This window comes from Coregonus lavaretus, assembly GCF_964263955.1.
Source record: "Coregonus lavaretus genome assembly, chromosome: 14".
NCBI classification, from domain to species: domain Eukaryota; kingdom Metazoa; phylum Chordata; class Actinopteri; order Salmoniformes; family Salmonidae; genus Coregonus; species Coregonus lavaretus.
In genome coordinates, this window is record NC_140001.1 from 31,603,206 (window position 1) to 31,621,204 (window position 17,999).

The window sequence follows — 17,999 nt, forward strand, 5'->3', positions numbered from 1 at the left end:
GTAGCGTTCCACTTTATAGCGAGGTTTGCGCGTGCAAAGATGTGAGACAGACCCGCCCTTCTCCTGGTGTGGAACCAAACTGCCCCGTCTCTCCTCCCTCGGCTACAGGATATATATGCTTTCTCTCCTCGCACGACTGGCAGCTGTGTAGTAGCCTACTGTCCACATACAGCGGAGGTCTGAAGGCTACACACAGCATCACTGGTCAGACAGCATCACAGCGAAATTGATCAGTCCTTGTTCTTGGTTTCCATGCACTGAACGTTATAATAACCAGAAACTAGTTTTGAGGACAAAATAACAGTTTCGTAGACTTACTTTTATATCTAGATAGATATTTGTTAGATTATTTTTTTACAATGGAAGGAAACAGTAAATTCATCAGCCCCTTTCACAGACCACGGTGTCTGGCGGCTGCAGCACCTGGAGGAAAAGCCAAATTAACTCACCCAGGGAAGGCGATTTTGGCAGGTAAGTTTTGTAATCCTTTGTTCAGATAGATATGCTTTTAAATTTTTGTGATACACGGTTTAATGCTTTTACTTGATAGAGAATCGGCGTGGGTAGAGCATCAGCCTGTAGAATAAAGTAACATTGTTTTCAGACCATGTCACTTTCAGTTGACAGCCAGGGGTGGTAAATTATGTGCGGCGGATGGTGTTTCATTGGTTAGTAGCGGTGCAAGAAGCAAGCGCGTCCATGTGATTGAGAACTGTCATGTTGTATTGTGTTCAACAGTTCATTCACAATAAAATATAGAATATGGTAGTCCTAGTTATTAATATCAGTTTCGCATGCAGTGTTTGCATTTCACTAAAGATGGGATTGGCTTGGGCTGCCTGTAGAGCGCATGACAAAATAGTGAGACTGTTTAGACTAGTAGCCTACTGGCTTTATCATTTATTTATTTTAAATGTTCTACTTAATATGATTTAGAATCTAATTAATATGATTTAAAATGGATGATTATGAGATTATCTCATGATCTTTTCTGTAACTGACAGTGGTAACATGCTCTAGCCTACTAATAGTATAGAGCAGAACTGCCTGGTTATGAGAGAACACCACAGAACAAACACTCCTCAGTTTTCCCCCTTAGTGGTAGACAGTAGCCACTCAGTTACAAGGACATTATGTTATGATAGACAATTCATTCATGTTATTGTGCAGTTTAACTGAGATGACAAAAAGCATTTGTTGCAGCTCCATCTGTCCAGTTAGCAGACCAAAGCATGTAGTTCCCACTCTGATTCCCTGTTCTTTTTAGGCAGCAGATACAGTCATTATTATGGGGTGTGTCCTCTGAAAATGATTCCACACTGTGCAATTCAAACCAATAACCCTACAATTGGACTGGAATGTATTTTAAGTAAAACCACCCAAAACCACCACGTCACTCTCTGAAGGAAGACAAAAACAAGCATTGAATGAGGATCAAATATAGAAACCCAAACACTGTGGACTGAACAGGAGAATGTCTCTAAAATGAGGTTTGAAAAGCTCAGATGTCTACCTAGTAGTAGTAGTAGCCAATGATGTATATAAACCCTGTACTGCTGATGCTATCTATTGGCTGTTGAGAGGCTTTGAAGCCACCAGTCAGCCATATTGGCACTCCCCCCCAGTAGGAGCAGTTCTCCATAGGAATGGATGGATTTCTACAGTGTTTCAATTAAGTGTTTCAAGGACAAAATTACATGTATTTAAGTATTTTGTTGTTGTAGTGGGGAAAGTAACATTAGTGATCTCCAAAAAATTATACTTGAAAGACCTTTTTATATATATATAAATTTTAACAATGCAAATAGTCCGGGTAGCCATTTGATTAACTGTTCAGGAGTCTTATGGCTTGGGTGTAGAAGCTGTTAAGAAGCCTTTTGGACCTAGACTTGGCGCTCCGGTACTGCTTGCCGTGGGCATTAAGGTATCTGGAATAGAACAAATGTGGCAAAAACTAATGTAGACATGAATAAATGCATTTCTATAGCTTCCAAAATGTTTTTTTTTACAGTGGTGGGGGAGTGCCAAGATGGAGGCACAGTGGCTTCAACAAAGTGTCCCCTAATAGTAATCTAGTGTATATACTGTATAATTAATTTGTAGTAGCCTAGTAGCCTTCATCACAGAAACCTCCATTCCTGTGACGGATACTGGTGAAGTATACCAAACAAAAATATAAACACAACATGTAAAGTATTGGTCCCATGTTTCATGAGCTGAAATAAAAGATCCCAGAAATGTTCCATACGCACAAAAAGCTTATTTCTCTAAAATGCCAGAGAATTGAATGTTAATTTCTCTACCATAAGCGCCGTTATAGAGAATTTGGTAGTACGTCCAACCGGCCTCACAACCGCAGACCATGTGTAACCACGCAAGCCCAGGACCTCCACATCCGGCTTCTTCACCTGCAGGATCATCTGAGACCAGCTACCCGGACAGCTGATGAAACTGAGGAGTATTTCTGTCTGTAATAAAGCCTTTTTGTGGGGAAAAACTAATTCTGATTGGCTGAGCTAGGCTCCCCAGTGGGTGGGCCTGGCTCCCAAGTGGGTGGGCCTATGCCCTCCCAGGCCCACCCATGGCTGTCCCCCTGCCCAGTTATGTGAAATCCATATATTAGGGCCTACTGAATTTATTTCAGTTGACTGATTTCCTTATATGAACTGTAACTCAGTAAAATCGTTAAAATTGTTGCATGTTGCGTTTATATTTTTGTTCAGTATAGTAGACTTAGGATATGTTCCAAATGGCACCCTATTCCCTATATGGGTGACAAGTAGCCTAGAGGTTAAGAGTGTTGGGCCAGTGAAAAATCTGTCGATATGATATGCCCTTGAGCAAGGCACTTAACCCTAATTGCTCCTGTAAGTCGCTCTGGAAAAGAGTGTCTGCTAAATTACAAAAAAATGTAAAATGTAAAAATATAGGGCCTATAGGGCTCTGGTCAAAAGTAGTGTACTATAAAGGGAATAGGGTGTAATTTGGGACAGAACCTTAGAGCGAGGTCAGAGGATTTACTGCATTCTCAAGCACTGGATAAATGAACCTGTTTTCTTCTTGTGTCCTTATCCTGCCTGACTGGCTGGCTTGGTCTTTGTAGCCCCAAACTGCCACAGTCAAATCATTGCACTGACATGATCATATTACTCTGATCTAGTCTAGTGATCGCTGCTGGTGCACTTTAACTACAGGTGTAGGAGGCTTTGATTTTATTGTCAAACAGATGGAAAAGGGGTCTTAGAAAACGAAAAAGTCTTAAAAGGAATTAGAAATACATCAAAATAAAATAATGTTGAAGTAAAGACAGCTTCAAACTACTCTGAACAAAAATATAAACGCAACATATAAAGTGTTGTTCCTATCTTTCATGAGCTGAAATAAAATATCCCAGACATTTTCCATACGCACAAAAAGCTTATTTCTTTCATATTTTGTGCACAAATTTGTTTACATCCCTGTTAGTGAGCATTTCTCCTTTGCCAAGATAATCCATCCACCTGACAGGTGTGGCATATCAAGAAGCTGATTAAACAGCATGATCATTACACAGGTGCACCTTGTGCTGGGGACAATAAAAGGCCACTTTAAAATGTGCAGTTTTGTCACACAACACAATGCTACAGATGTCTCAAGTTTTGAGGGAGCGTGCAATTTGGTATTTGGTATATTATTAGGATCCCCATTAGCTGTTGCAAAAGCAGCAGCTACTCTTCCTGGGGTCCACACAAAACATGAAACATGAGATAATACAGAACATGAATAGACAAGAACAGCTCAAGGACAGAACTGCATTTTTTTTTAAAGGCACATGTAGCCTACATATCAATACAAACACACAAACTATCTAGGTCAAATAGGGGAGAGGCGTTGTGCCGTGAGGTGTTGATTTATCTGTTTTTAGAAACCAGGTTTGCTGTTTATTTGAGCAATATGAGATGGAACGGAGTGCCTTGCAGAAGTATTCATCCCGATTGGCGTTTTTCCTATTTTGTTGCATTACAACCTGTAATTTAAATGGATTTTTATTTGGATTTCATGTAATGGACAAATTTCAAAATAGTCAAAATTGGTGAAGTGAAATGAAAAAAATAACTTGTTTCAAAACATTCTAAAAAATAAATAACGGAAAAGTGGTGCGTGCATATATATTCACCCCCTTTGCTATGAAGCCCCTATATAAGATCTGGTGCAACCAATTACCTTCAGAAGTCACATAATTAGTTAAATAAAGTCCACCTGTGTGCAATCTAAGTGTCACATGATCTGTCACATGATCTCAGTATATATACACCTGTTCTGAAAGGCCCCAGAGTCTGCAACACTTTAAGCAAGGGGCACCACCAAGCAAGCGGCACCATGAAGACCAAGGAGCTCTCCAAACAGGTCAGGGACATCCCACGGAGCACCATTAAAACCATTATAAAAAAATTGAAAGAATATGGCACCACAACAAACCTGCCAAGAGAGGGCCGCCCACCAAAACTCATGGACCAGGCAAGGAGGGCATTAATCAGAGAGGCAACAAAGAGACCAAAGATAACCCTGAAGGAGCTGCAAAGCTCCACAGCGGAGATTGGAGTATCTGTCCATAGGACCACTTTAAGCCGTACACTCCACAGAGCTGGTCTTTACAGAAGAGTGGCCAGAAAAAATGCCATTGCTTAAAGAAAAAAATAAGCAAAAATATTTGGTGTTCGCAAAAAGCCATGTGGGAGACTCCCCAAACATATGGAAGAAGGTACTCTGGTCAGATGAGACTAAAATTGAGCTTTTTGGCCATCAAGGAAACGCTATGTCTGGCGCAAACCCAACACCTCTCATCACCCCGAGATCACCATCCCCACAGTGAAGCATGGTGGTGGCAGCATCATGCTGTGGGGATGTTTTTCATCGGCAGGGACTTGGAAACTGGTCAGAATTGAAGGAATGATGGATGGCGCTAAATACAGGGAAATTCTTGAGGGAAAACTGTTTCAGTCTTCCAGAGATGTGAGACTGGGACGGAGGTTCACCTTCCAGCAGGACAATGACCCTAAGCATACTGCTAAAGTAACACTCGAGTGGTTTAAGGGAAAACATTTAAATGTCTTGGAATGGCCTAGTCAAATCCCAGACCTCAATCCAATTGAGAATCTGTGGTATGACTTAAAGATTGCTGTACACCAGCAGAACCCATCCAACTTGAAGGAGCTGGAGCAGTTTTGCCTTGTAGAATGGGCAGAAATCCCAGTGGCTAGATGTGCCAAGCTTATAGCGACATACCCCAAGAGACTTGCAGCTGTATTTGCTGCAAAAGGTGGCTCTACAAAGTATTGACTTTGGAGGGGTGAATAGTTATGCACGCTCAAGTTTTCTGTTTTTTTTGTCTTATTTCTTGTTTGTTTCACAATAAAAAATATTTTACATCTTCAAAGTGGTAAATCAAATGATACAAACCCCCCAAAAATCAATTTTAATTCCAGGTTGTAAGGCAACAAAATAGAAAAAATGCCAAGCAGGGTGAATACTTTCGCAAACGACTGTAATACTGTACGCTTTCTTGAATTTGTTCTGGATTTGGGGACTTTGAAAAGACCCCTGGTGGGATGTCTGGTAGGGTAAGTGTGTGTGGCAGAGCTGTGTGTAAGTTGACTAGGCAAACAATGTTTCTTATAAAAAGAAGAAGTGATGCAGTCATTCTCTCCTCAACTCTTAGCCAAGAGAGACTGGCATGCGTAGTATTTATATCAGCCCTCTGATTACAATGAAGAGCAAGACGTGCCGCTCGGTTCTGGGCCAGCTGCAGCTTAACTAGGTCTTTCCTTGCAGCACTCGACTACAGGACTGGACAATAATCAAGATAAGACAAAACTAGAGCCTGCAGAACTTGCTTTTTGGAGTGTGGTGTCAAAAAAGCAGAGCATCTCTTTATTATGGACAGACGTCTCCCGATCTTTACAACCATTGAATCTATATGTTTTGACCATGACAGTTTACAATCTAAGGTAATGCCAAGTAATGTAGTCTCCTCAACTTGTTCAACAGCCACACCATTCATTACCAGATTCAGCTGAGGTCTAGAACTTAGGGAATGATTTGTACCAAATACAATGCTCTTAGTTTTAGAGATGTTCAGGACCAGTTTATTACTGGCCACCCATTCCAAAACAGACTGCAAATCTTTGTTAAGAGTTTCAGTGACTTCATTAGCTGTGGTTGCTGATGCGTATATGGTTGAATCATCAGCATACATGGACACACATACTTTGTTTAATGCCAGTGGCAGGTCATTGGTAAAAATAGAAAAGAGTAGAGGGCCTAGAGAGCTGCCCTGCGGTACACCACACTTTACATGTTTGACATTAGAGAAGCTTTCATTAAAGAAAACCCTTTGAGTTTTATTAAATAGATAGCTCTGAATCCACGATATGGCATAGGTTGAAAAGCCAATGGTTATGGTCAATAATATCAAAGGCTGCACTGAAATCTAACAGTACAGCTCCCACAATCTTCTTATTTTCAATTTCTTTCAACCAACCATCAGCCATTTGTGTCAGTGCAGTACATGTTGAGTGCCCTTCTCTATAAGCATGCTGAAAGTCTGTTGTTAATTTGTTTACAGAGAAATAGCATTGGATTTGGTCAAACACAATTTTTTCCAACAGTTTGTTAAGAGCTGGCAGCAAGCTTATAGGTCTGCTGTTAGAACCAGTATTTGTATTTGTATGTATTATGGATCCTTGGTAGCAGCTACTCTTCCTGGGGTCCAGCAAAATTAAGGCAGTTATACAATTTTAAAAACATTACAATACATTCATAACAGATTTCACAACACACTAAGTGTGTGCCCTCGGGGCCTACTCCACTACCACATATCTACAACACACAATCCATGTGTGTTTATAGTGCGTATGTTATCATGTGTGTGTAAAGGTCAGTAAAGGCCGCTTTACCACTCTTGGGTAGCGGAATTACTTTGGCTTCCCTCTGGGCCTGAGAACAAAGACTTTCCTCTAGGCTCAGATTAAAGATATGACAGATAGGAGTGGCTATAGAGTCAGCTATCATCCACAGTAGCTTTCCATCTAAGTTGTCAATGCTAGGAGGTTTGTCATTATTGATCGATAACAATAATTATTTCACCTCTCCCACACTAACTTGACAAAATTCACACTTGCAATGCTTTTCTTTCATGATTTGTTTTTTTATGCATGAATACGATGGCTCACTGTTCGTTGTTGGCATTTCCTGCCTACGTTTGCCGACTTTGCCAATGAAGTAATCATTAAAGTAATTGGCAACATCAAATGATTTTGTGATGAATAAGCCATCTGATTCGATGAAAGATTGAGTTGAACTTGTCTCCAAAGTTTTTTTCCATCATTATTTATATAATTGATCTTGGCTTCATAATAAAGTTTCTTCTTCTTTTTGTTGAGTTTAGTCACATAATTTCTCAATTTGCAGTAAGTCAGCCAGTCAGATGTGCAGCCAGAATGATTAGCCACTCCTTTCACCCCATCTCTTTCAACCATACCGTTTTTCAATTCCTCATCAATCCATGTAGCCTTAACAATTCTAAAAGTCTGTTTCTTAACAGGTGCATGTTTATCAATAATTGGAAGAAGCAATTTCATAAATTAATTAATAAATTAATTAAGTGCAGCGTCTGGATGCTTATTAATCACATCAGACCAACAAATATTTTTTACATCATCCACATAAGAGTCACAGCAAAACCTTTTGTATGATCTCTTATACACTATTTTAGGCCCTGCTTTTGGAACTTTGGCTTTCCTGGATATAGCCACTATATTGTGATCACTGCATCCAATGGGTACGGATACAGCTTTAGAACAATGTTCTACAGTATTAGTAAAAATGTGATCGATACATGTGGATGATTCTGTTCCTGTAGTGTTTGTAAACACCCTGGTAGGTTGATTAATAACCTGAACCAGATTACAGGTACTGGTTACAGTTAGAAGCTTCCTCTTGAGCAGACAGCTTGATGAAAACCAGTCAATATTCAGGTCTCCAAGAAAATAGACCTCTCTGTTTACATCACATACACTATCAAGCATTTCACACATATTATTTAGATACTGACTGTTAGCACCTGGTGGCCTATAGCAACACCTCAAAAGAAAAGGCTTTAGATGTGCCAAGTGAACCATATAAATAAGGCTACATATATGAATATGGGCTATTTTCAGCCCTTTCCTGGGTAGCTTATCAGACATAGACATAATATAGAAAAGAGCAAACAAAGTAAGATAAAAAAATATACATACAGCAGTCCATTCATCAATTGGTGTGTGTGTGTGCTGAGGAGTTGAAGCTACGAACCCATAGGCTTGGCTCGCTCGTCCCTTCCAGGCTTCTGGGAGGGAGGATGGACAATGAGCCTGTCATTGCGGATGTAAGCAATGTCCCCACGCACTCTGGCAGCTTTCATGGCTGGGATAAGTTATTTCCTCTTCTGGCGCACAGCTTCAGGAGAGTCCTCGTTGAGGAAGATACAGTGCCGTCTGAAAGTATTCAGACCCCTTGACTTTTTCCACATTTTGTTACATTATAGCCTTACTCTAAAATAGATTACATCGTATTTCCCTCATCAATCTACACACAATACCCCACAATGACAAAGCAAAAACTGCTTTTTATAAAAAAATAGAAACAGAAATATCACATTTACATAAGTATTCAGACCCTTTACTCTGTACTTTGTTGAAGCACCTATGGCAGCGATTACAGCCTCGAGTCTTCTTGGGTATGACGCTACAAGCTTGGCACACCTGTATTTGGGGAGTTTCTCCCATTATTCTCTGCAAATCCTCTCAAGCTCTGTCATGTTGGATGGGGAGCATCGCTGCACAGCTATTTTCAGGTCTCTCCAGAGATGTTCGATCAGGTTCAAGTCCGGACTCTGACTGGGCCACTCAAGGACATCCAGAGACTTGTCCTGAAGCCACTCCTGCGTTGTCTTGGCTGTGTGCTTAGGGTCGTTGTCCTGTTGGAAGGTGAACCTTTGCCCCAGTCTGAGGTCCTGAGCGGTCTGGAGCAGGTTTTCATCAAAGATCTCTCTGTACTTTGCTCTGTTCATCTTTCCCTCAATCCTGACTAGTCTCCCAGTTCTGCAATTCCATCCACAACCATGTTGTTCCGCCTTGATTGTCCCTCGAGATTTATCCGTCATTGTTATCATGGATTCACACACAGAACTGATATCCTCTCTCAATGACTTACAGATTGCTGTCATCTTGCCATTCTCATGTTTCAACTCATCGAGCTGACCCTGGGAGAACTGCAAACTGTTCTTCAGGTCCTGGACCTCTCTGGTCAGGTCGTCCATTATTTTATTAGTTGAATCCACCAGTATTTGGAGAAAACACTTGAAGCTATTTTGTTGTTATTGTAACAACTGCTTGTAGAACTATATTTGTTCGTTTAAAAGATCCTTAGCGTGTGATAGATAGACACCACTGTCCTCAACGGTACTCCCTCCAGATTTGGTCTTTGTCATGGTAGCTTAGCAAATCAAATCAAATTTTATTTGTCACATACACGTGTTTAGCAGATGTTATAGCGGGTGTAGCGAAATGCTTGTGCTTCTAGCTCCGACAGTGCAGTAATATCTAACAATTTCACAACATATACCCAATACACACAAAACTAGTAAGGAATGGGATTTAAGAATCTATACGTATATGGACAAGCAATGACAGAGCGACATGGACTAAGATACAGTAGAATATTATGGAATAGAATGCAGTATATACATATGAGATGAGTAGTGCAAGATATGTAAACATTAGTAAAGTGACTAGTGTTCCATTTCTTAAAGTGGCCAGTGATTTCAATAGGCAGCAGCAGCCTCTAATGTGCTAGTGATGGCTATTTAACAGTATGATGGCCTTGAGATAGAAGCTGTTTTTAATTATCTCGGTCCCAGCTTTGATGCATCTGTACTGACCTCGCCTTCTGGATGATAGTGGGGTGAACAGGCAGTGGCTCGGGTGGTTGATGTCCTTGATTATCTTTTTGGCCTTCCTGTGACATCGGGTGCTGTATGTATCTTGGAGGGCGGGTAGTTTGCCCCCAGTAATGCGTTCGGCAGACCATACCACCCTCTGGAGAGCCCTGCGGTTGTGGGCGGTGCAGTTGCCGTCCCAGGCGGTGATACAGCCCGACAGGATGCTCTTAATTGTGCATCTGTAAAGGTTTGTGAAGGTTTTGGTGCTAAGACGAATTTCTTCAGCCTCCACTGTCTGCGTGGGTGGACCATTTCAGTTTGTAGGTGATGTGTACGCCAAGGAACTTGAAGCTTTCCACCTTCTCCACTGCGGTCCTGTCGATGTGGATAGGAGGGTGCAGCCTCTGCTGTTTCCTGAAGTCCACGATCATCTCCTTTGTTTTGTTGATGTTGAGTGAGAGGTTATTTTCCTGGCACCACACTTATTTTCCAGAGCCCTCACCTCCTCCCTGTAGGCGGTCTTGTCATTGTTGGTAATCAAGCCTACTACTGTTGTGTCGTCAGCAAACTTGATGATTGAGTTGGAGGCGTGCTTGGCCTCCAACTGGCCAGTGATGTACTGAGCCGTATGCGCTACCCTCTGTAGTGCCTTGCAGTGGGAGGCTGAGCAGTTGCCATACCAGGTGGTGATGCAACCGGTCAGGATGCTCTCGATGGTGCAGCTGTAGAACATTTGGAGGATCTGAGGACCCATACCAAATCTTTTCAGTCTCCTGAGGGGTAATATGTTACAGGAGGGGGTCGCAGTTCCGGAGCGACCCACTAGGTGTCATCCTCCGACAACCTTAGGCACCTCCTCACTCACAGTGTGGACTAATCATGATCCTATTGGTGTCACCTGTGTCTACCTGTTCACCTGTGTATTAATGCCCTCACTTAGTATTTCGTATTTTGACTGTCAGCCTAGTTTTTGGAGTCGTATTTGCTCCGCCTTTCTTTTTCGTGTAAAGTCTGTTATTTTGTATCCTGGATTCGGGACCATCAGTAAAGATCCTTGTTTTGCCATCTCTGCCTACTGCCTACTGTCTATCCTGCACCACACCTGGGTCACACCTCACACCAACCCTTACAGAAAACTGAGCACATATGGACCCAGCGGAGGCAACACAGTATCATAGGGCATTGGCAATGATGGGAGCCATGCTGAACGAGTATGACCGCAGCCTGCAGCAGATCACCGAGAATCTCCGCCAGCTGACGATCGTCGTGCAGAGCCGGGTGGACACCCGACCAGCCCCGGCAGCCGGCGGAGCGGAAGCCGCGTCAGCAGGCGAGACAGGAGACGCGGGAATTCCTCACCCAGTGTTCCCTGATATTCAGCCTACAATCACTCTGTTGATGGGTCGGGCCCTTTCCTGGGCTACCGCAGAGTGGGAGAGCCAAACTCTGGCGTGCCCCGATTCCTACCTATTCACCCGGGAGCTACGCAAGGTGTTCGACACCTCTCGGGTTGTGTCGGGGCACAAGGCCGGGAGGCGGCTCACAGCCTGTCGGCACGGTGACCGTTCGGTGGCGGACTACTCCGTGGAGTTCCGGACCCGGGCTCGAGAGGCAGGATGGGACGAGGCCGCCCTGGTTGTCCTTTATGCTCAGGGGCTATCGGAGGGGATAAAGGACAAACTCTCCTTCAGGGAGCTGCTTGAGCGAGTGGACGGCCTTGTCGACCTCTCGGTGCGGGTAGACAATCGGCGTCGTGAGAGGGCGCACGAGAGAGGCATGACGCAAGGCGCTCCTCCACCTCCCCCTATCAGCCCGGAGAAGCCGGATAAACGGAAGGACTCGCTAGTATCGGGAGGGGTGCTAGCGAGCCTTAACCGAAACTCCAACTCCAGAGACTCCCAGACTTTTCTCCCCGTCAGGGTTCAGTGAGCCCGCGCTGCATGTCGGGCGCATGCACTGGTGGATTCTGGGGCCGTAGGAAACTTGATGGACACGGGACTGGCCCAAGGGTGGAGCGTTCCGTTACTCTCACTTTCCGAGCCGGTTCCGGTCATGGGTCTGGACGGCTGGCCGGTGGGGTCGGCCTTCGTCACCCCGCGCACTGTCCCTGTGCGTGTCTGGGTGACAGGGGGGCTATGGGAGGATATCCAGTTTTTCATTGTGGACTCTCCGTAGTGTCCCCTCAACCTCGGGCACCCCTGGCTGGTCGCCCACAAACCCCGGATAGATTGGTCTACGGGGCGGCTCATCCTGGAGGGAGGCTCCGCACCTGTCCCGTTCCGGTCTCCACCGACCACTCATCAGCCCAAACCACCGTCCCAGACCACCTACCAGTCCTCACCTCTTCCCCAGGTCCCGCACTCCGAACCGCCTACCGCCCTAGCGGCGGTTGCCAAGGGGACGACGGCGGCTACAGACTCCGTCACCAGCCCAGACCTGGCAGGTGTTTCCCCGGGAGTATTGGGATCTGGGGGAGGTGTTTAGTAAGAGGTGTGCCAAGGGCCTACCTCCTCACAGGTCATGTGACTGCGCGATCGATCTCCTGCCGGGCACCATGCCCACACAAGGGCGATTGTTTTCCTTGTTCTGGCCGGAGATGCTGGATGGCTGGAATTGATAGGCTGGTCAGAGCAGCGCTACGGTGGGAGCCCGATCCGGGCGGAGGTCCATCGGGGAGGATGTACATACCCAAGGCTGCGCGCTCGCGTATGCTTCAGTGGGCGCACGTGTCTGACCTCACCAGCCATCAGTAGGAGGCAGTTCCTGCGTAGGAGGTTCTGGTGGCCATCTGCTGAAGGGGATACACGTGCCTTCGTGGCTGCTTGCCCGGTGAGCGTGTGCACGAAGAGCTCACGTCAGCCCGTGGCAGGGCTGCTCTGACCCCTGCCTATCCCCAAGCGCCCCTGGTCCCACATCTAGCTGGATTTTATTTATGCCCTACCCCCCTCTGATGGATACACAGTCATCCTGGTTGTTGTGGACCGGTTCTCGAAGGCTGTCCACTTCATTCCCCTTCCCAAACTCCCGTCGGCCCGGGAGACGGCTAAGTTGGTGATGCAGCACGTTTTCCGGGTCCATGGCCTTCCCCAAGATGTGGTGTCAGATCAGGGCCCTCAGTTCGCCTCCAGGTTCTGGAAGGCGTTCGCCACCTGCCTCGGCGCCTCCGTCAGCTTGTCTTCCAGTTTCCATTCACATTCGAATGGCAGACGGAGCGCGTCAACCAGGATCTGGAGGGGGTGGTGAGGTGCTACGCCTCCAGCAACCCAGCTACGTGGAGTCAGCGACTGGCGTGGGCAGAGTACACCGACAACACCCTTCTCTGCTCGTCCACCGGCCTGTCCCCCTACCAGTGCCAATACGGGTACTAACCCCCCCCTATTCCCCGAGTAAGAGGAGGCAGCGGCCCCGTCGGTCCAGGCCCACATCAGTCGCTGTCGCCGCACCTGGAGGCAGGTGCGGGCGGCGCTTAAGCGGGCCTCGGTCAGGTCTCAACATCAGGCCAACCGCAGGTGTCACCCGGCCCCGGTCTTTCGCCCGGGATAGAGGGTGTGGGTCTCCACGTGGGATCTTCCCCTCTGCGTGGAGTCCAGGAAGCTGTCCCCCCGGTTCGTTGGGCCATTCAGAGGGATCTTCCCCCCACCATGCGAGTGCATTCCACATTCCATGTGTCCCTCCTCAAGCCCGTCGCCATCTGTCCCCTGGCTCTCCCTCCTCGTCCTGTTCCCCCGCTGCACCTTGTCGGAGGGCAGCCGTCTTTTACTGTGGACCGGATCCTGGACTGCCGACGGGTGGTGAGGGGTCTCTAATTTCTGGTGGACTAGGAGGGTTATGGGCCGGAGGAGCAGTCCTGGATGCCCAGGAGGGACATTCTGGACCCAGGGCTGATAACAACATTCCGTCGCCTCCACTCGGAGGCGCTGAGGTGAACGACTGGGGCCGTTCATCGAGGGGGGGGGGGGGGGGGGTACTGTTACAGGAGGGGGTCGCAGTTCCGGAGCAACCCACTAGGTGTCATTCTCCGACAACCTTAGGCACCTCCTCACTCACAGTCTGGACTAATCATGATCCTATTGGTGTCACCTGTGTCTACCTGTTCACTTGTGTATTTATGCCCTCACTTCCCTGTGTTCCCTTGCTCAGTTTTCTCTGCTAGTTTCACTATGCCAAGCAGTACTAATCAGTGTCTGATGACGGGACGTATGGACAGGTACGTGAGAAGTGTTCTCCCTGTTTATTTATTATTTCAGTCACAGTTAGTATTTAGTATTTTGGCTGTCAGCCTGTTTTTTGGAGTCTTATTTGCTCCGCCTTTCTTGTTTGTGTAAAGTTTGTGCATCCTGGCTTCGGGACCATCAGTAAAGATCCTTGTTTCGCCATCTCTGCCTACTGCCTACTGTCTATCCTGCACCGCACCTGGGTCGCACCGCACCTGGGTCACACCTCATACCAACCCTTACAGAATAGGCTTTGTCGTGCCCTCTTCACGACTGTCTTGGTGTGTTTGGACAATGATAGTTTGTTGGTGATGTGGACACCAAGGAACTTGAAGCTCTCAACCTGCTCCACTACAGCCCCGTCGATGAGAATGGGGGTGTGCTCGGTCCTCCTTTTCTTGTAGTCCACAATCATCTCCTTTGTCTTGGTCACGTTCATGGAGAGGTTGTTATGCTGGCACCACACGGCCAGGTCTCTGACCTCCTCCCTATAGGCTGTCTCTACTGAGCCCTACTGTGCTCTACTGTGCTGTACTTTGTTGACCAGACTTGTGAATAGACGTCTATGATTGGTTCAAATTTGGTCTTGTTTAGTGGCAGAGCTCATTAAAATAAAAGCCAGTGTGTAGAATAATACCCATATATGCAAAGGAGGATATTGTATATTTCTATCTTTGTGTACCTATTTAGGATACATCACCATGAAGAGAATTACATTCATATCCATAATTATGCATTTTTGTGATGAAATTCTGTTAGCGCAATTCTGTTACCGGGTGTAAATCCACTAAATTTACTGTAGTTCAATAACCAAAATAGATTTTTTTTACTTCAAGGTGTCATGTCATAGCTGACACCCCATGCTTTCTGCAGACATCTTTGAATCTTAATTTGGAGCAGATATTTAACAGAGTTTTTTGAAAATGTGGTCACATTTTAACTAAATTCTGTTACCAAAGTTGTCATCTGCACAGTTCTTCCAGTAAATGTGTTTTTGTAAAATTGTCTGTGTCAATTGTTAAAAGTAGTCCTTGTGCATAGAGTTGTATGGTTTGTTAAACTTTAATTAATGTTTTAGTGAAGACATCAAAACTATGAAATAACACAAATTGAATAATGTAGTAACCAAAAAAGTGTTAAACAAATCAAAATATATTTTAGATTCTTCAAAGTAGCCTTGATGACAGCTTTGCACACTCTTGGCATTCTCTCAACCAGCTTCACCTGGAATGCTTTTCCAACAGTCTTGAAGGAGTTCCCACATATGCTAAGCACTTGTTGGCTGCTTTTCCTTCACTCTGCGGTCCAACTCATCCCAAACTATCTCAATTGGGTTGAGGTCGGGTGATTGTGGAGGCCAGGTCATTTGATGCAGCACTCCATCACTCTCCTTCTTGGTCAAATAGCCCTTACACAGCCTGGAGGTGTGTTGGGTCATTGTCCTGTTGAAAAACAAATGATAGTCCCACTAAGCGCAAACAAGATGGGATGGCGTATCGCTGCAGAATGCTGTGGTAGCCATGCTGGTTAAGTGTGCCTTGAATTCTAAATAAATCACTGACAGTGTCACCAGCAAAGCACCATCACACCTCCTCCTCCATGCTTCACGGTGGGAACCACACATGCAGAGATAATCCGTTCACCTACTCTGCGTCTCACAAAGACATGGCGGTTGGAACCAAAAATCTCAAATTTGGACTCATCAGACCAAAGTACAGATTTTCACCGGTCTAATGTCCATTGCTGGTGTTTCTTGGCCCAAGCAAGTCTCTTCTTCTTATTGGTGTCCTTTAGTAGTGGTTTCTTTGCAGCAATTCGACCATGAAGGCCTGATTCACGCAGTCTCCTCTGAACAGTTGTAAGGCAACAAAATAGGGAAAATGCCAAGGGGGGTGAATACTTTCACAAGCCACTGTATGTCTTGTATAGGCCTGGAGGGGGGAAGTGACATGTATAGAACAGAGAAAGTCATAGCTTAATGGGAAAAAAATCCTACATCTCTTACAAACCCAGACAGTGGCTTTGAGGCACATTTCTACATGATGGGTGTTTGTGCTCTTTCTACTCCCTCTCCTGCACTCCTAGCAGCTAATGGCAATGGGTGATGTTGAGAGGTGGAGGCTGTTGATATGAAGCAGGATTGGCCTGGGGCTGAGAGCTTTAAATGGGTTTCTGGTTCTGATGGGTTTTCTGTGTGTTTGTGCGTTCCTTTGTAGTGGAGGCTTTTATTGTCATACATTGTGTGTGTGTGTGTGTGCATGCGTGTGTTCATGCTGCTTGCGTGTGTGTGAGTGTGTGTGAGGTCTAAGAAAGTACATTTGTATTGCTCTGTACTTGCATGGCTGTCTGGAGCAACTTTTCTCTCTCTCTCTCTCTCTCTCTTTTACTTTCTCTCTCTCTTTTACTTTCTCTCGTGCTCCAGTTAAGTTCTTTGAGTGGCTGTCTCCTCTCAGACTTAGAGGGCTTGTCAAAGTGTGTACTCACTCCCTGCTCATTCACACTCCACTGCACCCAATACACTAGGTAATAGACTCTACACTCTCTCTGAATCTGACTCACGACCCACCAGTGCCCTCGGGGGCAAGACTTCAAATCACGAAACCCCTGCTGCCCTTCCTGTCAGACACACACACTCTCTCTCTCTGCCTCTCTTTTTCTCTTCTACTTCTCTCTCTCTCTCTCTCTCTCTCTCTCTCTCTCTCTCTCTCTCTAGTCTCTGATGTTGAAGAACATATTTCATTTTAATATGACTAGCCTGGATAAGTAAGAATACATTATTTTCCAATGTTTAGTATTTTTGGTGTTCTTGCACATTATGGTGTCATGGTCCATAAACTGTGGGGTTGCAAGATTGGGTTATGTTTATTGGTTGCCAGGTCTGGTGATTTGGAAAGTTTTGTTTTTCTCAGTGAAGTTGTCATCAGGAGCAGATGTGGCCAACACTCATTAGAGTTACCTCAACAGCAGGCAGATAGATAGCACTTCAGAGGTCTTCTCTCTTCTCTATCGCCCTCTCTGTTCTTGCACTTATTTTCTCCCTTGCTCGCTCTCCATCTGTTGCTATCCCCTTTATTCCCAATTGTCTGTCTAACTCTCTCTTTCTCACCCCTCTTTGTCTCTCTTTTCCTCTCCCTATCTCTCCCTCTCTCTGTCTCCCTCCCTCTCTGTCTGTCCCTCTGTCTCTGTCTCTCTCTCCTCCATGGTTGATCTAACATGTTCTGGACTATGACGATCAGCCCCAGTGGTGTGTTTGTGTGTTTTTTATTTAAATTTGTTTACCTTTATTTTATGTGTATGTGTGTGCGCGAGTGGCTGTGATACAAGCAGGAACCCAGATGTGAAGTCAGAAGGGTGTTGATTAAACTATACAGTGCCTACATTTTGTTGTGTTACAGCCTGAATTAAAAATGTATTAAATTCAGATTTATTTGTCACTGGCCTACACACAATACCCCATAATGTCAAAGTGGAATTATGTATTTCAAAATTTTTACAATTTAATTAAAAATGAAAAGCTGAAATGTCTTGAGTCAATAAGTATTCAACCCCTTTGTTATGCAAGCCTAAATAAGTTCAGGAATAAAAATGTGTTTAACAAGTCACATAATAAGTTGCATGGACTCACTTTGTGTACAGTAATAGTGTTTAACATGATTTTTTTCAACAACAACAAAAAAGAACGGAATGGAGCTAAACACAGGCAAAATCCTAGAGGAAAACCTGGTTCAGTCTGCTTTTCACCAGACACCGGGAGATTAATTCACCTTTCAGCAGGACAATGACCTAAAACACATATAAATCTACACTTGAGTTGCTTACCAAGAAGA

At 45.0% G+C, this 17,999-nt stretch overlaps 1 protein-coding gene across 1 annotated transcript in view; it reads left to right on the forward strand.

The window, feature by feature from the left end:
* Positions 1 to 359: 359 nt before the first annotated feature.
* Positions 360 to 17,999, forward strand: part of LOC311141235 (tricarboxylate transport protein B, mitochondrial-like) — a gene marked incomplete at both ends in the record, with an annotated part of 41,707 nt that continues 24,067 nt past the window's right edge. Inside the window, one exon of the mRNA XM_084176498.1 lies at positions 360 to 471. Within this exon, the coding sequence (XP_084032624.1) occupies positions 360 to 471 (112 nt within the window). The remainder of the gene's footprint in view (positions 472 to 17,999) is intronic.